This window comes from Gymnodraco acuticeps, unplaced genomic scaffold, assembly GCF_902827175.1.
Source record: "Gymnodraco acuticeps unplaced genomic scaffold, fGymAcu1.1, whole genome shotgun sequence".
NCBI classification, from domain to species: domain Eukaryota; kingdom Metazoa; phylum Chordata; class Actinopteri; order Perciformes; family Bathydraconidae; genus Gymnodraco; species Gymnodraco acuticeps.
The window spans coordinates 1,885,862-1,907,044 of NW_022989890.1; the positions used below are offsets into that span (position 1 = coordinate 1,885,862).

The following is a 21,183-nucleotide window of genomic DNA, read 5'->3' on the forward strand; positions in this document are numbered from 1 at the left end:
TATTTAAAATGATACTGAATTTTACATTAGCAGTATTACCAGCAAAATGTACAAAGGGTTTCAAAAGCAAATATCCTCACTGAAAAAATCTCCCCTTTCACTATGGTATATTATAAAGCCTTAAATGTACTTTTTATTGTATGCGCAATATGATGGCCAGCTGACACTGTATTTTACTACATTAGTAGTACTTTCCAAGTAACTACCCAGGGATTGTAAAGTCAAATAGGACCAAGTGACTTATTGTTACTTGTGTTAGTTCATTCAAAGTACTTATACATGAAATGTAATAAGAACAATGGTAGTAAATTATTGGACGTTTCGTCTAGTTTTCTAAGCGGAAGAACAAAATAAATGATTTAATTTCTCTCTATTGACCGATATATTTCCCATCATGGAAATGGAAAACCTTCTCAAATGAGATGGAAACAACCAACACTGGTGGGCAGGCCCGCCCCTCCCTACACGCAGATCACGCAGACTGCATGGGGCCTCATCTTGCGGAGGGGGCCTCATTTTATGCGCAAATGCGGCGCAATTCATCTAATTCGCAAATGCGGCGCAATTATGCACTCCGCAGTGGGGATGCGAGGCTCCGGCGCTAACAGTCCACGAGCGTGCTCCACTAGCACTTTTGTGTGCACAAACTAGAGTGTGATTTTGGTGACAGTACGACTATCTTGGACAAAGTTATAGTGGGGGTGCCAAATCCGGCAGCACCAACACCTGGTCTTCCAACAAATGGAAGCCCCTCTTTAGCTTTTCACCTGCTGAGCCCAGAGTAAAATGCGTTTGTGTGCACAAACTAGAGAAAATGTGGAATCTGGGTGATACAAATCTGCTGAAATATATTCCTTCTAAAAACATCTAAAACCTGTTAAATAGCAATAACTAACTCTTAACTTGATGAATACACAACAAGTGGAGCTTAAAATATTTTTATTTTTTTTATACTTTATACAAAGCTTATTTGTATAGGAATGTCACTGGTGTTACGTGTTACCAGTAAGAAGAGTAACACCAGTGACGGTAACGCCAGTGACAATTTGGAGAAAACACTACCATTTTCACAAAATGGCTGCAATGTGTCAGACCAAATATGGCTTCAGTCAATATCAAAATCGTTTAACTCTTCCATACAATACATTTTCCCATTCAAATGTTCACCCCTAGGGCTATGCAATGAGTAACACTAATGACAGACTTGAAAGACGCACGTAAAATTTGAAGATAAAATGACACCTTTAACAAACAAAGTAAGAAGTATCTGACTTTCCTTATGTCTTTGTCCACTGCACTGCCTCAAATGATCTCTTGTTGCAGGAGGCACTTCAGAGACAGTACATTATTTAAAAAATAAAAGCGTTTTGTTTAGCAGTAACACCAATGACGTAATTTTGGGTGACTAACATTTATTTGATATTAATAATAATTTGCGTTTGTTGTTACCATTTCAGTGTTATATTTAATGCTTGTAATGTTATGTAAATATAAATTAGATTTATTTATTGAAAAAAAAATCTTTTAAATTAAAACTATAGGCTCCACTTCCATGTATGATCAAAGTGACAAGGCAGTTCCTTGAACTTGGCATTTTAAATAAATTGCAATTTACGTATAAAACCATTTTTTATTTAGTACCATTGCAAAGACAATCTCTATTTATTCAACATATATAATGAATGTGAGTATTAGGCCCACGTCATTTTGGTGTCTGCAAAAGTAAGTGACAGCACTTCCACCTTTTCTGTAGAATGACCCACTCCGCAGTGGGGATGCGAGGCTCCGGCGCTAACAGTCCACGAGCGTGCTCCACTAGCACTTTTGTGTGCACAAACTAGAGGGGGACAGCAAACACCAGTGTAATTTTGGTGACAGTACGATTATCTTCGACAAAGTTGGGGTGCCAAATCCGGCAGCACCAACACCTGGCCTTCCAACAGTTTCTCACCTGCTGAGCCCAGAGTAAAATGTTTTTGTATTTCTTTACTCATTCCCGTATTTATTCCTGTAGGCCTATTTTATTTTACTCATGTCATGTTCTGTCCTCCATACCTGTGTGCTCGTTGTGTGCTTAAATGTACAAATTCACACCAAATCATCACAGCAAGACCTATACTGTAGTTGGGTGTTCAATGTTTTAAAAACAATTTGGTGGTCCAGAGGTATATATGCATTGGTTATTCATGCAGGTGCTGGAGGTTCAACACCCAGGGGAGGGAGATGTTTTGTCTTCTATGCTGATGTTAAACCTGATTATTACATGTGCTAAACATAAGGACAATGTGTAAAGAGCTGAGTGCTTAAACTGAATGGACTTTTTTTGTGCATCTTTAATGACAATGCTTTTTGCTACTAACAATACAGATCGGCTGGACAATCCTCAATTCAGTTTGAAACATTTTAAAAGATCAATCAATTACATTCTTTGGGGACCTTATCCAACTACAATGAAGATATGTGTCATTAACCGATCAGCGCCGAAAATGAACGAAGCGCTGCTCGGAAGCATCATCGGAAACATGGCGGCCAAGGCGCTCCGGCAGCGCACCAGGCGAGGCAGCAGACAAGATGCAAACAACGTGAACGTCCCCGCAGAAGCTCGGACACCGAAAGAGGAGAAAAGTGGCGATGACAGTAAAACTGCAGAAGCTCGGCAAGAGTGAGTATGAGCCGGGAGCAGAGAGGTTAGACTGGCCGGTGCTGGGAGCTCCATCCCCGGTCTGACTGACAGCCTGAGCAGGGGGAGCTAACGTTAGCTAGCTAGCTACTTTCATAAGCAAGTTTGAATAACAACACGATATCAACCACTTATAACATCCACCCAACAACCTACATGACTATTTCGGTAGAGCACTTATAAATACGATGGTTGTCAAATTGTATTGCCACCTCTATAAGTAATGTGTTAGTGTTTTGATAGAGCAACGTAAAGCATTTTGGTTCGGGTCAGCTTCATTCATTCATTGCTGTCACTGCCACCTTTATGATACCTGGACACAGATACACTGTCCGAAGAGGGTCAACTGGTGCTCAGCACGTCCATACCTGTTCATTTGAAATCATTTATTGTTTTTGTTGTAGTCCTCTTAAAGCATTTATGTAGTTTGTAAGATGACGTGTCATAACAAACAGTAACGTGACGTGAGGATCAATGCTAAACTGCACCTGAGCCCACTAATCTGATGCTGGGTGTGAACAGGACATGAGGAGGGCTGAGGGTCAACACTGATGCTATGAACACTAATGAAATGCATCCACTGTCTTTACCTATTATTATGATTGCTCTGACAAGCACACAGCTGTCCACATCTGGGAGGAAATTAAAATAGACATAGGTTATGAAAGTAAATAAAGTTGGGCGTAAATATAAGGAATATTTTTATTATGTTTTAATCTGCAGATTGTTTTCTATGTGTATGTCCATAAAATATAAAAGGTGTTGTCTTCCAATGCCTTGTTTTGTCTGTCAAAAACCTCTGTGTATGTATGAAATGTATTCAGTTGAATAGGATACAAAACTGAGGAAAGTCTGAAGAAAAGTAGGGAATCAAAAGACATAGAAAAGCATTTAAGGCCAATATACAGATGTATATGAATGCATCAGATCATGTCTTATCAGACTGTTTAAAAACAATTTCATTTTTTATTAAATATTCAGAAAGCATACATGATGTACTTTTAAAGTACACTGATTTGTTTAATTCATTTTGATGCTGAAAAGGATCTAAAAACACATGTATGGATATTAAGCAATTGTGCATCTTATTTTGTTGTTGTTGTGTGTATAGGTCAGTAAGTCGTGCAGGGCAGGTATGGGCTCCAGAAGGTTCAACTGCATTTAAATGCCTGCTCTCCGCACGATTCTGTGCAGCCTTGCTCAGCAACATCTCCGACTGCGATGAGACCTTCAACTACTGGGAGCCTGTGAGTGCTGCTTACTATCAGAAATCCTAAAATACAATATGTTTTCATTTCTGACTCTTCCAGGAACCTTCTTATATTCATGTCAGTATATATTTATCGCTCCAGCAAGATACTGCTTCTCTTTCTTTAAATGTTCACCTGTAACTGTTGCGATGCCTGTTTTAACAGATGCACTACCTGCTGTACGGTACAGGGATGCAAACATGGGAATATTCTCCGCTCTACGCCATCAGGTCGTACGCTTACCTATGGTTACATGCTCTTCCTGCATGTTTGCACGCCCATGTTCTACAGACAAACAAGGTAACTAATATAAACTTGTTGTCAATTCAACCTTTGTTGTTATTGTTGATACTATAAATGACTATCACCTGATCTTCAGTATAATCAGCTCTCTTTTGTATTTCAAATGGTCTTTTGTGTTATGAGAGGACTGTGTTTATCTTAAACTTTATTTAGTATATGGGAAAATTAATTACGAACTCTAGTCCTTCTTAAAAATATGTATCTTTCAGAAATATCTGATTTAGTTAATGTCCCTACATGTGGCGTCCCAACAGTATTTATTTTATTTACACAATCACACACATTGATGTATACACACACACACACACACACACACACACACGTGATAGAATATTTGCAGAACTGTAATGTTTGTGTTATGATTGTGTTGCAGGTGTTGGTCTTCTACTTTGTACGATGTGTCTTAGCATTCTCCTGCTGTGTCTGTGAACTCTACTTCTACAAGTGAGTCTACACTCCTCCTTTCAAATATTACAATGGTTACATAGATATCTATATATTCATCTTTAAATAGATGACATGGAGGTGAACAGTTTTGTGTGTTTGTGTGTGTGACGCAGGGCGGTTTGTAAGAAGTTTGGTCTGCATGTGGGCCGTCTCATGTTAGCATTCCTGGTCCTGAGCACAGGGATGTTCTGCTCGTCTGCAGGTTGGTCACATGTATTTACTTTGTTTATCCATTTGTATCTGTATTTTCCCACAAATATTCTCAATGAGCTGTGAATCAGTTTTGCACAGTGGTCCTGGCCAAGGCATTGAAGAATCAACTGACTTTAAACAAACGGCAAATTCAATCAAACAAAGAATAAACGTTTTTCAGTAACATTTAATTTCCGTGGTCGAATAGTCATTTATCCGGTTTCCTTTTTTCTTTTATCTCTTGATGTATATTTGGTGTTAAAATACAACTATTATATTTATTACAGAGCAGTATTGATCCCTTCCTTAATTGCCAAGTCAGCACACTAATCAAAAATATGGAGCAGAACTGCCGTTTGCACACTGTGGAGTAAGCATTTTTTTTAAGACACATTTCTGGCCAGCATGGTGATTTTGTTCTCCTGTAAAGGCCAGATGAACAAGGCCTTGCAGTGGTAACATACAGCTCTGGAAAGAAACAAGAGACCACTGCAGCATTATCAGATGCTCTGGTTTTAGAATGTATAAGTATGTGTTTGAGTAAAATGAAAAAAATAAATGTATTCTATAAACGACTGACAACACTAGAATGAAATGGCTGCCATACGTGTAGAGATTGAGATTTAAGAAACATTTTGAGTGTTCTCTTAATTTTTTTCAGATCTGTATTATGTATCTGTATCAGGTTCTTAATTTGTGGCTCATTTTTTGTGACCCTTCTCTTCTCCTCAGCATTCCTGCCTTCCTCTTTCTGCATGTACACGACGCTGGTTGCGATGACGGGCTGGTTTCAGGACTCGACACCGTTGGCTATTATGGGAGTCGCTGCTGGTGCCATCGTCGGATGGCCGTTCTCTGCTCTGATTGGGTAAGGTGGTAAACCAAAAGGCCTTTTTGTACACAAAACTAACTCCCAGAATGCCTCAAAATTATTTAAATTCCTACTCTTCATAAACGCTTTGATTTATTTTCCCCCTAGGATTCCCATCGCCTTCGACCTGCTGGTGTTAAAGAGGCAGTGGAAAAGTTTTATCATCTGGTCGGTTGTTGCTCTGCTTGTTCTGCTGGTGAGAATATATGTTTTCATTTATGAATTGATCTCTACATTTGGATATTTGCAGATTATTTTATTCAAAGTATCACAGCTGTATTGTGTGCAAATGTAAAAAGGTCCTCTTTTGTGCTGTGTCTTCCTCAGGTTCCCCTGGTGGCAGTAGACTCTTTCTTTTATGGCAAACTGGTCATAGCTCCACTCAATATCCTACTTTATAACGTCTTCACACCACATGGACCTGATCTGTATGGTAATATACATCAGCACACACCATTTATGTATCATGTTGGGTACATTTGGTTGGCAAAACTCATGGTCCTTCACTTAGTTTTTTGTGTTTTTGAAAGAAAAGAAAAAAAGATTTTCACAAACCATCTTGAGTAAGGCTTATTACTAGGTCCGGGACTCGATTAAAAAAATTAATCTAATTAATTAGAGGCTTTGTAATTAATTAATCGAAATTAATCGCATTTTTAATCACATATAAATATTTGACCTGAGAACAGTGAGAAGCAATTTTTTTCACATGGATTTTAGTATACCATTAGGCGCATTCACACCGCAGTACTTTTCCCACAAAGGTTCATGAGAATTTAGTTCATGAGAACTCTTTGAACCTGGGGGAGGATTAGGCAAATGAAGCCGCTGACGTCACTTCTTCTTCTGCATTGGGTTTACTGGCAGGCAGCAAACCACTTCACGTCGTATACTGCCGCCCAAAGTCCCCGGCCGGAAGTCCCCGGAGTTGGGGACTGGCTTCAGTAGAAGCTGCTGGGAGTCCCAGCAGCCTTCCGAGTAAATCGCCAGAACGCCGACACCTCCTCATCTCCACCGCTCCCATGTTTTATTTTGTGTTGCCATAAGTTAGTCTCTCTGCGTTTCTGCGCTGGGCTAATGCTAATAATGCTAATAATGCTAATGCGAGGATAATAAAATGGCGGCTTCACAAAAACTTTTTGGGAGTTTTACGGGGCGTGGTTTGCAATCCGCCCAGCCAATCAGAAATATAGCTCTTTTCTCACAAGAGAGCCGTACGAAAGTCCCTGCTCTCTAGCAGCTCTCTGCTCTCTAGCAGGGACTTTCGTGGGGGTAAAAAGGTTCTCATGAACTAATTTTAGTACCGGCTCTTTTTGGTGTGAACGCGATAAAAGAGGCTAACGTCCACGCTAGCTTCCACGCTAGCTGATATATGTTTTGCATTGAGGTGATACTTGAGGCTTGATGTGCTGCGGTGATATGCGAATTCCTTTTTGCATAATTTGCACACAACCGTGCTCTTATCGACGCTTCCATCCGTCCGTTTTTTAAAACAACATTTCCCACTGTTGTTCACTGTGGTTTGTTGTTGTCTGAAGTCATGAACGTTAGTTGGTGCTCCAGTATAACGGTACGCCTGAAACTCATCCAGTGAGAAACGTTACGCGGTGCAAAAATAAGTGCGATTAAAATGCGTTAATTTTTGTGTAATTAATTAATCTTAATTAACGCGTTAAAGTCCCGGCCCTACTTATTACTTGATTGGAATATGGTCTCTAAAACATAAAAATTGCAAGTCCCCTTTTCGAACTTTCATAATCAGTTTTTTGCCTGACCGTTTCCTATGATCTAATTCAGCCATGTTACGCAGAGCCCTTTTTTTTCTTTTTGATTAACAATTCAAAGCTGCACTATTGATAGTTAGCTCTAGAGGGCATACCATCATCAACATAATCACATTAAACCCTTTCAAAGGCTGCCAATAGGTTGTAATTAGATGTGGGCTTCTATTCACAGACACAAGTGTATAGGAACTCTGATTCAGCTTGTGTCTCCGCCAACAGTATTGAATGTTTTTCCTGATATATAAATTATCTGACTATCGCCTCGGGATCTTTGACTTAAGAAACTATTCCAATACCTTTTATAGCACTTGTATTGTGATATTGTTTACACACTCTGTAATAAGTGCCGTGTTGGTTTGTTTTTTAGGTACAGAGCCGTGGCATTTCTATTTTACAAATGGGATCCTGAACTTCAACCTGGTGTTTGCTCTGGCTCTGTTCTCTCTGCCCCTCACCGCTCTGATGGAGACTCTGTTACACAGGTTCAATGGTGAGGACACTAATGGAAAACATACTGAATGTTGGTGAGCTGCAAAAATTCAATCAATCGATCAAAACTAAACCGCACATTATTTTATAGATCAATGAATCATTTAAGTAATTTTTCATGCAAAAATATAATGGAGATTTTGACTGACAAAGCATTGCATTTAAGAGACCTCCTTGGACGTTGACATAACTGGGTTGGACACTTTTTACCTTTTTTATTTTATAGAATAATTGATAATCCTAGAAAATAATCTGCAAATTGAGTGATGACTAAAAAATAAATTGGTAGTAGCCTGATATGTTGTCCATGCTTGCACTTTTTTGGGGATGGAAAAGGTGTTTGACGCATGCCTCAACAACACTTTTCACGTCATTATCTCCTGTTTACATTTATTTGACAAGTTATTTTGGGAAGATGCTTTTATGATTGAATTCAAATCCCTATTTCCTGTTGCAGCAGAGATGAGAAATAAATCTAATCTTGTGTGCACATGTGTTTCCTGCAGTGCAGAACCTGGGCCGTCCATACTGGCTGACTCTGTCTCCCATGTATCTGTGGATGTTGGTTTTCTTCACCAGAGCTCATAAAGAAGAACGTTTCCTGTTTCCCATCTACCCTCTCATCTGCCTCTGTGGGGCAGTGGCTCTCTCCTCTCTACAGGTGTGTTAGCATAACATACAATATGTATCAGGCCCCTTTTTAGAATCTGTTTTTACAGATTAATTTCATATTTTGCAGAAATGCTACCACTTCCTGTTCCAGCGGTACCGGCTGGAGCACTACACGGTCTCCTCCAACTGGTTGGCTTTAAGTGCAGTCGTGGTCTTCTCAGTGCTGTCCCTGTCTCGCTCTGTCGCCCTCTTCAAAGGTGGGTGTTACTTTAGTTTCACTTTTTTAGAAAGTTTCAAACTTCAATAGTAATGTTTTATGTCTAAAGTTCACACCACCTAAATGTCCAATGTAAAGCAATTGGGGCATACAGTAGCTCCAGCTCCTAAAGGAGGGTCAAGTCAGTTCAATTTCTGTGGCTCAATGTTCTGCGAGTTGATTGAAATTCATGCTGTCTATTTCTTTCTAAATGTTCTCTCCAAAAACCTAAAACATGAATTAAATTACATTTATTTTATTAGTTTTTTCGTATTGATTTTAGTTTTGGTCAAATAACAATATTTTTTTTACTGCCTACTTTCCTTTTAGTTTCAGTTTTATAATAAACCAGGTGTGTACACACAGTCACCTTCAGACATGCAATAGTTCCAACCGGATTAAATTAAATGTATCTCCTCTGTCTCCAGGCTACCACGCCCCTCTAGACCTGTTCCCAGAGTTTCATCGCATCGCTAAGGACCCGGCTCTTCACGCAGTCCCTGAAGGCCGACCTGTTAGTGTGTGTGTGGGGAAAGAGTGGCACCGATTCCCAAGCAGCTTCCTACTGCCGAACAAGTCAGTATCCATGACTTCAACGTGTAATAAAGTATGGAAAGTGTGTTCTGCTTTTGTCAGGTGATGATAGTTTCTCTTTCTAATCCCCAGCTGGCGACTGCACTTCATTCAGTCTGAGTTCAAAGGGCAGCTGCCTCAGCCGTACGCCTCCGATCCGCTGGCCACACAGATCATCCCGGCTCATATGAACGACCAGAATCTGGAGGAGCCTTCCAGATACGTGAGTCACTCGGACTGTGTTGACACAAAGAGACTGTACTGGAATAGTAGTTCTTAAATGTGTATTTATTCTCTGTGCAGATGGATCTACGGCAGTGCCACTACGTAGTAGATCTGGACACGGAGGAAGAGACGCCACTGGAGCCACGTTATGCTCTTAACAAAGAGGACTGGAACATCATCGCCTTCAAGCCTTTCCTTCAAGCATCAAGGTATTTTCCCAAACTCGTAATTCACACTGAAATCTTGTTTAAAAAAAACCTTTCAAGCACATTGACAACAAATATTATATATTGTAGCTTTAAAATATTTTTACGAGGAAAAAATATGGACAAAAGAAAATGTAAAATGGAGATTCTCTACTCTGACTTACTAAAATAACACGATAAATATGAATACACTTTACACTAACAAAGACTTATGAGAGACCGATACAATTTCTAAAATAATACTTTTGTTCTCTCAGGTCACATCCCCTCTTCAGAGCGTTCTACATCCCGTTTGTATCTGAACATCACACCACCTACAGGCGCTACGTCATCTTGAAACCACGGCGGCAAAAGCAGTCTCGTAAGCGGACCCATGGCTGACCTCTGTACCTTAACCTGGCCCCAAGAACAAAATCTTACATCGAAAATCAATAACTTTCCCTCAAAACAACCGGTATTTGTGTGTGTGTGTGGACATGTAAGCATGTATGTGTTTTGAAGTATTTTGTCTCTTGACTCATTTGAAGATATCAAACCCTTTAAGGACATTATGACTGTGTTATGTGTGTGAAGCGAAAATGTTGTTGTTTTTTTATCTCAATTTGTGTGTCTGTCAGTGTGTGTTTCTCAGTGTGTAAATGTATGTCTTACAGTGGAAGAACACTACAAGATTTTACTGTATTTAGCGCAGGACAGGCACACAAACATATTTCCTTTTCATACTTTATTTTAAAATGTGGCCTGAATGGAATCTTTTTTGCTGAATTGTGAGCCAAATCTTGTAGTGTTTGCTCCTCTGCACCTGAACAGTATCTTAATGTGTGAGTGTTGGAGATGAATGAAAGGGACTGTGCGTTATTAATTTAACTTTGGAATGTGAATAAAAACATGATTGACTGCCATCACAATCCTCCTGTTATCGTTTCTACTGGGACAGAAGAATCACTTCACCACAAGCAGACTGATTCAATCTCATTTTATTTGAAGATGTTACAAACATACAAACCACTCTCACTTACAAGAGAGACGTCAAGGCATAAACATTCATAATAAATAATGTTAATGATGCTATATGTTGTCATTCTCTTTAATATCATGCCCTTACTGTGATGCTAGCATTGTCTTTGAAGCCAGAGCGGCATTTGTACATAAGGGAAGTTCTCGACATCTCAACATTTAAGGCCATGTCAAAACACACTTGCAGTTTCTGTTTGAGGTAGTAGACTTTGGTGTGATCAAAACAGTATTTGCAGGCAAAGTGTTCCTACCAAGCAAAGGCAGCATGACAAGGCCATGCAAACCACACACAAAGTACCACACTGGCTTCAGGTTAGTGGCAGTTATAAAATATGATTTAAGCATGTCGTCATCAGCTTTGAAGCCCCTAAATGGCTTCAGAAATATACAGCACAAACAATCGCAACCATGTACGTGCACAGTTTTTCCCTATCCACAATCACACATCACTGCTTCACACACAACAAAGGAGCTCTTCAGAGGATCAGTAGTTCTCTCTGTTGATCCATTCTTCTTCATTGAAGTATCTCCTTCCGCCATCGAAGTTCAGGCCATTTCTGTAGTAATCCAGGGTTGCTTGGTAGGATTTTCGGTTTCCATAGGTTCCCAGGCTTGTTTGGTAAGTGTCTCCTTTGCCGCTGGTGGTATATGTCTGATAGAGGTCAGCTTTCACTGTGTGACTTCCAGGCCTCAGTTTGGGATCAAAGAGGTCACTGCCTCCTTTGATACTGCCATCATACAACACATGGTCTCCGTACACACTGCTGCCGTAATGCTCACTCTTTGTAGTACGGCGACCGAGACTCCTGTCATAAAACTCTCGGTGCCCAGTGCCGCCGCTCACACTGCTGTCCTGTAAATCTCTCTTTGCCGGGCGACCCAAGCTGCTGTCGTAGAAGTCGCGGGTGGCACGTCGCCCAAGGCTGAGGTCATTGAGGTCAAAGTTGAGGAAGCCACTCTCTGTGCTGGCAAGCGTCACAAACCCGCTCTCTGTGTCCCGACCACCCAGGTTGTCGTAGTCACCTGTCAGGGTGTCCGGGGAGGAGCATAGGAAGGAGGTGTTTTTGGTGTTCGGGCGAGACGAAACCAGGTCGTCCTCCTTCTGGGACTGAATGACGTTGTAGACATCGATTGGGACCGGGCTGGAGCAGAGGCCGGGATCTGTCTGGCAGACTTCTGATTTCTGCTGTTTCCTCCTTCTGTCATACAAACAGAAGAGAAGCACAACATAACATCACAAATATTTATTATAAAACCTGAGCGAGACTTTAATATTTACAGCAGGGTTCCTGTAGCACATGATTTTCATCCCCTAGCTACCGCATACACAGATTTTTTTTTTAGCCTTGGCAGAGATCTGTATTCTCTAAGTGCAATTGTAGTTTTATATATTTTTTTAATGTGGTGTGGATTGAACTTGGCTTGAAGCTTGGTGCCACAGACTGAAGACTAAATGATTGTTGGTCATAGTCTTTTTTAATTGCATTTGTCAGCATAGTATATGTCAAACTGATCATATAAATGGATCAATTAAGGACACATTATGTTATTGTTTTTTTCTCTATGAAAAGATTATAATTACAGCATTTTGCCAATGTTAGAAAAAACGATGTGATGAAGCTCAGATTCTCCCATTAAATGGTAAAACTGGGCTTTTATAACTATGTTTTACTACTGATACGAACAAAGGTCAATGAAGTAAATATTTCTAAATGAAAAATAAGGTTAAGAAGTATTTAGTAGTTGCATGTTATTAGGATGCTCACCGTCCGACAATCATTTTGAAGCAGCAGACTCCCATCACTGTGAGTAACAGCACTATCAGGGGAATGGTGGGAATGATGATGTAAATCAAATTGAGGGCTGAAAGAGAGGCAAACAACAGAGGGAACCAGATGTAGTCACTGATATGACATGAGTGTATAGTCTTTTTCGCAGAAATTAAACATGTTTTTCAACCTGTGATTCTGCCCTGGTTAGAGTCACTTGGATTCCACGGCAGCACAGATGAAGGGAAGACATCTGTAAAGAGTAGCATCATAAAAACATCACTGTATTGAACTTATAAAGTCTCCAAAATGTCTGCTAAATAGTGCTGAGCCTTTTTACTTGTTTGAGTGGCGTTGGGAGACGGAGAAGGTTCCAGTGGCTTCTCTGTGGAGAAAATGAATCACGGTCAGTAGTGTTAGAGTAGTATTTTCCAATTAAAATAAAATGTAAATACTGCATCAGCGGTACCTGCAGTGTATTTGCAGATGAAGTTGTTCTTAGTTTCACAATTATCGTCGTTCCACTGGAACATGTAGAGCCCCCCCAGACCGGGAGGAGCGGACGGCTGGTGGTACATCACCACACACACCTCATAGCCGCAGGAGGGCTCGTCCCAGTGCCAGTTCCTGCAACACACACACACACACACACACACACACACACACACACACACACACACACACACACACACACACACACACACACACACACACACACACACACACGAACAAAATCACCTGTAATCAAATAGTTTATGGAAAATCTTGACAAAACTTCCATTCACATAGAAAATACTAACCGCAGCACTTTTTCAGTTAAAGGGTGTAGCTTGGCCCATAAAACTATTAACCCTTGTGTTATGTTCACATTTCGCACCCTTTGGTAATGTTCGGGTCAAATTGACCCGGGACATATTTCAGGGTTTAAAAAAAATACAGAACTAAATTCAACATGCACCATTCCTTATATACAGTGGGGCAAACAAGTATTTAGTCAGCCACCAATTGTGCAAGTTCTCCCACTTAAAAAGATGAGAGGCCTGTAATGTTCATCCTAGGTACACTTCAACTATGAGAGACAGAATGGGGGAAAGAATCCAGGAAATCACATTGTCTGATTTTTAAAGAATTTATTTGCAAATTATGGTGGAAAATAAGTATTTGGTCAATAACAAAAGTTCATCTGAATACTTTGTTATATACCCTTTGTTGGCAATGACAGAGGTCAAACGTTTTCTGTAAGTCTTCACAAGGTGTTCACACACTGTTGCTGGTATTTTTGGCCCATTCCTCCATGCAGATCTCCTCTAGAGATCTACTACTTCCCCCCCCCACCCCCTTAACCTGTCTGCCTTTTTTCCCCTACTCCCCCCCCCTACCCGACTTGTAAAGCGACCTTGGGTTTCCTGAAAGGCGCTATAAAAATATTATATATTATAATTATTATTATTATTATTAGAGCAGTGATGTTTTGGGGCTGTCGCTGGGCAACACGGACTTTCAACTCCCTCCAAAGATTTTCTATGGGGTTGAGATCTGGAGACTGGCTAGGCCACTCCAGGACCTTGAAATGCTTCTTACGAAGCCACTCCTTCGTTGCCCGGGCGGTGTGTTTGGGATCATTGTCATGCTGAAAGACCCAGTCACGTTTCATCTTCAATGCCCTTGCTGATGGAAGGAGGTTGTCACTCAAAATCTCACGATACATGGCCCCATTCATTCTTTCCTTTACACGGATCAGTCGTCCTGGTCCCTTTGCAGAAAAACAGCCCCAAAGCATGATGTTTCCACCCCCATGTTTCACAGTAGGTGTTCTTTGGATGCAACTCAGCATTCTTTCTCCTCCAAACACGTCTAGTTGAGTTTTTACCAAAAAGTTCTATTTTGGTTTCATCTGACCATATGACATTCTCCCAATCCTCTTCTGGATCATCTAAATGCTCTCTAGCAAACTTCAGACGGGCCTGGACATGTACTGGCTTAAGCAGGGGGACACGTCTGGCACTGCAGGATTTGAGTCCCTGGCGGCGTAGTGTGTTACTGATGGTAGCCTTTGTTACTTTGGTCCCAGCTCTCTGCAGGTCATTGACTAGGTCCCCCCGTGTGGTTCTGGGATTTTTGCTCCGTTCTTGTGATCATTTTGACCCCACGGGGTGAGATCTTGCGTGGAGCCCCAGATCGAGGGAGATTATCAGTGGTTTTGTATGTCTTCCATTTTCTAATAATTGCTCCCACAGTTGATTTCTTCACACCAAGCTGCTTACCTATTGCAGATTCAGTCTTCCCAGCCTGGTGCAGGTCTACAATTGTGTTTCTGGTGTCCTTTGACAGCTCTTTGGTCTTGGCCATAGTGGAGTTTGGAGTGTGACTGTTTGAGGTTGTGGACAGGTGTCTTTTATACTGATAACGAGTTCAAACAGGTGCCATTAATACAGTTAACAAGTGGAGGACAGAGGAGGCTCTTAAAGAAGAAGTTACATGTCTGTGAGAGCCAGAAATCTTGTTTGTTTGTAGGTGACCAAATACTTATTTTACCGAGGAATTTACCAATTAATTCATTAAAAATCCTACAATGTGATTTCCTGGATTCTTTACCCCCATTCTGTCTCTCATAGTTGAAGTGTACCTAGGATGAACATTACAGGCCTCTCTCATCTTTTTAATTGGGAGAACTTGCACCATTGGTGGCTGACTAAATACTTTTTTGCCCCACTGTATATTGTCTTTAACTCATTCCCCAACAATATAAATGAAATATATGATTAGTTTTTGAAAATACTCTTTGCTAGAACAAATTTAACAATGGAAGTGTCCATCGTTTTTTGTGATAAAAATGTAATTTATGTTAAAAAAAATACACTGTAATAAAAACTAAGTTTACATTTTCCTCATGCTTTTCTAGGACTAATGTAAATGAAACATTTTTTCATTAATGTTTATTATTTTTAATCTGTCATATAATAATCAAAGCCCTGAAAGAAATAAAGCAATTTAGCAGCAATTGGAACACAAGAACCACATCCAAAAGTATTTGGCTGTGAAATATAGAGGGAATGAAACATCCATATAAATGACATAGAACAGATATAAACACAAAGCAAATAAAAACAATTAACAGTCACTATTCATAAAATACAGTATATCCGAAAAATATATTGATGAAGTGACGCTGCAGAACATCATGTGAGTCAATGGGCAAGTCCGTTTAGGAAACACATGATGTACAGAACTTCTTCGTGTGTTTAGCACAGATGTACTTGTTGCAGTTGCTGCATGTAGTCTGTGTCTTTGAGTCCTTTGAGGGTCCACAGACCTCACAGCTGGCTGTGGGGGTCTTCTTGCGGCTGGCTGTGGGGGTCTTCCAGCAGCTGGCTATGAGTCAAGTTCATCTTCCAATTTGCTGTCAAATTCTGAGTTTACCTCCACATTATCCTCATCTTCAGAGATGTCTTCCTGTTCCACTTCACCGTGTTCTTCTAATGCATTCCACTCACTCTCATCCATTATTAGCTCCAAGGCTCTGAGCAGAACATCTTTTGGCCATTTTGTTGGTAGATAATTGTAGTTCTGCACTACACTGTTACTACACTGAGGTTATGTCTCTGTTTAGTCCCTCCTCCGGATTTCAGGTGCGAGGGGGGACAGTGCGAGAAAATGTAAAATGTTTATAATGTTCTAGGATAGTTTTGTGTACACACTACAAAGGGTAAAGATCAAGGGAAAACAGGATCAAACAGCTTCTCTATGCATACAATTGTGTGTGTGTGTGTGTGTGTGTGTGTGTGTGTGTGTGTGTGTGTGTGTGTGTATGTATGTGTGTGTGTGTGTGTGTGTGTGTGTGTGTGTGTGTGTGTGTGTGTGTGTGTGTGTGTGTGTGTGTGTGTGTGTGTGTGTGTGTGTGTGTGTGTGTGTGTGTGTGTGTGTGTGTGTGTGTCTTTAGTTTGTGTGTTTCTGTGTGTTTTTCTCTGTCTGTCTGTCCTGGTATTGTATCCGGGTCAGATTGACCCGAACCTCTTATGAAGGACATAAATGCGGGTGGGCATTTTTTCATAAGTGGAAAAAATAAAAACAATTCCACATGTCCTTCACAATAAATAAGCCCCGGCCATTGAGTTTCAGGTTGAACGAAAATATCCTTATATTTTGTTTTATTCATTGAAAATGGAAATCGGGTCAATTTGACCCGAACAGCACACAAGGGAGAGTGGAGCGAGCCAAATCATGCAGCTTATGAACAAAAATATGTTTCACTTTTGTTAGCCTTGTGTCCTCTTGTTTAGGTAATTTCATTATTTAATATGTTTTATGATCAGTTTTTTAAACCTCCAAAATCAATATAGGCCTAAATAATTCTGTATTAATCATGCAATGGAAATACCTATCACTTATCAAACTTGGGCTTTTGTCTAAACTAAATAGGCTACATCCAATTTGCATAGGGTATTTATCCAGGAGGTTCGTTGTGTCCCTGTAACCACCTGCTTAGGAAGAGTTTAATCCATTTGTAATATTGTTGCAGCAAAGACCCTCTGAACCCCTCCCCCCTTACCTGAAGGGGAACCTGCTGCCGTCCAGCCAGTAGTACTGAGGGGAGCAGTCAGCGCTGCTCTCCTCTTCGCCATGGTTTCGGCGTAGACCGATCCAGAAGTCTCCGTCGGTGGGTCGCAGCTCCGTGATGAGCTGCTCCACGATCTTCTGCTCAGACTCTGACTCCACGCTCAGCAGCTGACCCCCGTCCCGCCTGCAGGCCAGCTCGGCCTCCACAAAGTTCAGCCTCCGCCGGAGCTCGGAGAAATAGGCCAGCTTGTAACACGGCTTCCCTTTTCCTGCTTTGCACACACGTTGACCTGCAAACACACACAGACACACAGACACCCACACAGACAAACACACACTTATACCTGATTACACGTGACAGACTGAGGTTTTCCACTAAAACTACTGTAAGTGAAACAAACAATGTTACCAAAACAAAATACCAATAAATATTAAGAAATAAAATACAAAACATTTTTATAATATAAAGAAATCATTAAACAAAAAGTATCTCTGAGCACAATAAATATCTTGGTTTCTTCTATTCTAAGGTTACATTGTTCCGTTGTCTTACATCAAACACTTAAGTAAAGGCCATTTAATTGATATTTATTTTTTTCTTCTTTGTATTTGATATTGAGGTTATCCAAAAGTAACCGAAAGTAATCAGGTTACATTATTTTATAAGGTAACTGCTTTCTTTACATGTAATAATACATTTTTAAATTAACCTCCTAACCCCGCTCTTTGCTTAGTTAATGTTAGAGCACTGAAGACTGTAAGGTGGAGTGGTCGTCTATCAATCTGAAGGTTGGGGGTTTGATCCCAGCCCCTGCAGTCAACATGTCAATGGGCAAGATACATGTACTTAACATCAAGTTGCTCCCGCATTCCCAAAAGTCTGTGAATATTAGTTTCCTTCCTTAAGCAGGTGGTACATTGCATGTTCTCAGTATAAATATGTATGGAATGCTGACTGAAAAAGTGCTTTGTAAAGTCCATCTGAAAGGACGTTTCTTTAGGAGTTGTATTATATAGAGATGGATCAAGGTGTAGAAGCCTTTCATAATTTAAAACTGTAGTTGTAAGAGAAGTTTGTCGCCTACCTCTTGCTTCAAATATATCCGCTTCAATAGCCCAACATCCAGCATGAGGTCAGTCAGGCAGAGGAAAAGATAGATCCACAAGTGAGTCAAGAGTTTATGTCTTTGAACTTTGTTGTGTTTTCAGTGTGCATGCATTCTTACCTGTAATGAGGCTTGAGGCTGCAGATGGTTCGAAACATAAAAGCAGAAGGTAACAGAAGATTGTCAGCAGGTCCATTTTTGTCAGCTGTTCACCAGCACCTCTTGTATTTTAGTTTAGTTTTCATGCCTCTGTCTGCTCAGCTCAACTGAACCTCAAGAGGTGAGCTGCTGCTACGAGTGTTAAAAAAAACTTTAAAAAGTGGGATTTCAAAGAGCTTAAGAAGTGCAAAAGAAGCAAGTCTCTTGTTCTTTCTGCAGAAAAAGAGAGTATGTGAGACAGAAGGAGGAGCAGGAAGAGGAGGAGAAAAGACTGTGTGCTTGGGAGGGGGCTGTAATCTGTTAAGAGCAGTTTTAATGATTTGGAGAAGAGGCTGCATCGATTGCAAGACATCTAATCATGCAAGTGCTTCTCATCGTAAACGCTGACAAGAGGCAGATTTCGCTCCTTCCTTTATACTTAAGCTCTAGGTATTATCATTACAAAAGTGTTACATGAAAATGATCTGCTCTAACTCGATCAGGGATATTTTTAATATATTTCTCTCAGGTTCGTATTCACTTTGTTCTGCAGTGTTCTTCGCTTATTGTGTTTCAGCACAAAGAAGAACAGATGACCAACACAGCGGACATCTCCAAGAGGGGGGACATTCATTTTCCTGTACTTTTATGTAGGTCTGCAATCTATTTTAGTTATTATTCAGGGTATCACCACTTTTAGATTGAAATGTTTTTAAATCCATATTGGTGCACATGTGATATATGACCTCACTTTTTTCAAATCGAGCCCTGCCCACTTCGAAACACTGGGAAAAAATGCACAGATGAAACCACAAATTAGGGCAATCTGTTGTTGTGTCTTTGTCAAAATATGCTATCCATCATTCAGTAGAATCGATCATTAAGTAGAAACAGAAATAAATGGTTTTGTGGGACTGTAATGTCTATAAGGTCTGAAATGAAGTTGTGAAATTGCTTAGGCGAAGGAGATGTTAACAATGAGTCAATATGTTTTTAATAATAATAAGTTCAATTCAATAAATATTGTTGATTTGGCATTTGGAAAATGGCTAATTTGCTTTCTTGATAAGTTAGATTGATGTCTGTAGCCTACAGTAAGTACCGGGTTAAGTTATATCGTTTATATTTATTTTGGATAACAGGACCAGGACTTTGGAGATGGTGCTAGTTGGATTTTCTTCCTTCTTTTTTATTTGTATACCTTAGGTCAGATGCGGGCTAGCAGCTTTCCTCTGTTTCCAGTATGCGAAGGTAACCAGCTGCCTTTGGTAGCAAAATATTAGACCTATACCGTGAAAACAGTGGTATAAATCTTTGCTTAACTATCAGGAAAAAAGGAAATAAATATATTTTCATACACTTTTCCTTTAAGATTGTGGAATAAGAAGAAACACAGAATAAAATGTGTGACGAATTTAATTTAATCTCTAATCTGAGACAGATGCCAAGTTATTGAGAAGCATATTTGACACGTGTTACTATAAAGTGAGATTTTCCATCAATATAATATGTGAGCTCAAGTCCAGATCAGCAGAAGCCATGGATGTGAGCGTGATCCGTATTTCCAGGCACAAATGGGGTATGTATGCAGTACTTAATGGTAGTAATTTAAAAAATGGGCCATAAGGTTGATTTAGGGCTGGCAGAGAGGCAGATCAGCCAGAGTTTAAACAGCAGGATGCTTCATCAGGAATATGCTGTGTGGGCTAGCGTTGAAAAAGAATAGGGAGTGGGGAGTAAGGGGGATGGGGTGGGGCTTCTCTGAATATACTGTCTGCATGCTGCTCTATCCTAACATTGCTAATCAGTTTAGGTGTAACAGATTGATTTCAGTCGAAGGTTTTTTTTTTTTTTAAATAGATGGCTGGATAGTGAATGTTGGCATTAGCCCTGAAAAATAAAAGTGGAGAGGTAACCGAGTCCTCCGGTGGGATTCAATAAGGAATGGACCTCCTTAAATTTCCTCCATGTTTACAGCCTCTGGGACTAAGAGAGGCTTTCATTCTATTACGCCTCGCCCATTCGCTCCTTCTCTCACACAGTCTGTCTTCCTCCCTCCTCCTCATCTCATCCCACTGGCTTCCTCCATCTTTCCCAATTAGTTAAAGGCAAACCAGATGAATGTTCCCCTGGGAAGTCAATATCACTGACCCAACACACATACATATACAAAAGGTAGGCGTTTCACCATGTCAGAGAAACCAAACATTGATGTTGAATATTCACCACTGTTCTTTGGTTGTTTGGACATTTAGCCAATATGCAATTGGCTTGTAAATAAAATTGCTAAATGTACATTTCCACTAAGGCAAGGCCTGACAGCGTAATGGTCAACAGATCATCGTTACACATTAAGATAACATTTGATTTGAAGCTATAAACTTGTTTTGACCACAACAAATCATTGGTAATGCAGTGGCCTCGTTTGTTTGTGGGCTGTAAAGACAGGGCAATGAATGACAATCTCAGTTCATTTCCATCTCAAGCCAGTAAGTGAAAGGAGAAAAACTTAATTACACACCAAAAAAAAGAACGTAACTTTCCACTAAATTCAATTTGAACAATCTGAGTTGGCATGTGGCCAGACTGAGGGTCCGCATTGCGTTCGGCCTGCACAGAGAGCTGGAAATGAGCCCTGAGTCACTGACCTGCAGGAGAGTGGCTCTATCAGCAGAGCTCATCCATAAAATAGTTTTGATGAAAGCTTT

The 21,183-nt window shown here is 40.3% G+C and overlaps 2 protein-coding genes across 2 annotated transcripts; one reads left to right on the plus strand and one right to left on the minus strand.

The window, feature by feature from the left end:
* Window positions 1-1,388: 1,388 nt before the first annotated feature.
* alg9 (ALG9 alpha-1,2-mannosyltransferase) lies at window positions 1,389-10,790 on the plus strand. Its single transcript, XM_034200042.1, has 15 exons — window positions 1,389-2,662; window positions 3,792-3,927; window positions 4,096-4,230; window positions 4,607-4,677; window positions 4,794-4,882; window positions 5,605-5,740; window positions 5,852-5,939; window positions 6,071-6,176; window positions 7,895-8,017; window positions 8,523-8,677; window positions 8,756-8,885; window positions 9,313-9,460; window positions 9,551-9,680; window positions 9,761-9,891; window positions 10,146-10,790. The coding sequence occupies exons 1-15, from the start codon at window positions 2,313-2,315 to the stop codon at window positions 10,267-10,269; spliced, it is 2,052 nt and encodes a 683-aa protein (XP_034055933.1). The 5' UTR covers window positions 1,389-2,312; the 3' UTR covers window positions 10,270-10,790.
* Window positions 10,791-10,849: 59 nt separating this feature from the next.
* Window positions 10,850-18,533, minus strand: layna (layilin a). Its single transcript, XM_034200064.1, has 8 exons — window positions 18,458-18,533; window positions 18,317-18,337; window positions 17,224-17,521; window positions 13,144-13,301; window positions 13,015-13,059; window positions 12,865-12,927; window positions 12,672-12,768; window positions 10,850-12,104 (listed from the first exon to the last, which is right to left on the minus strand). The coding sequence occupies exons 1-8, from the start codon at window positions 18,531-18,533 to the stop codon at window positions 11,390-11,392; spliced, it is 1,473 nt and encodes a 490-aa protein (XP_034055955.1). The 3' UTR covers window positions 10,850-11,389.
* Between the last annotated feature and the right edge of the window lie 2,650 nt (window positions 18,534-21,183).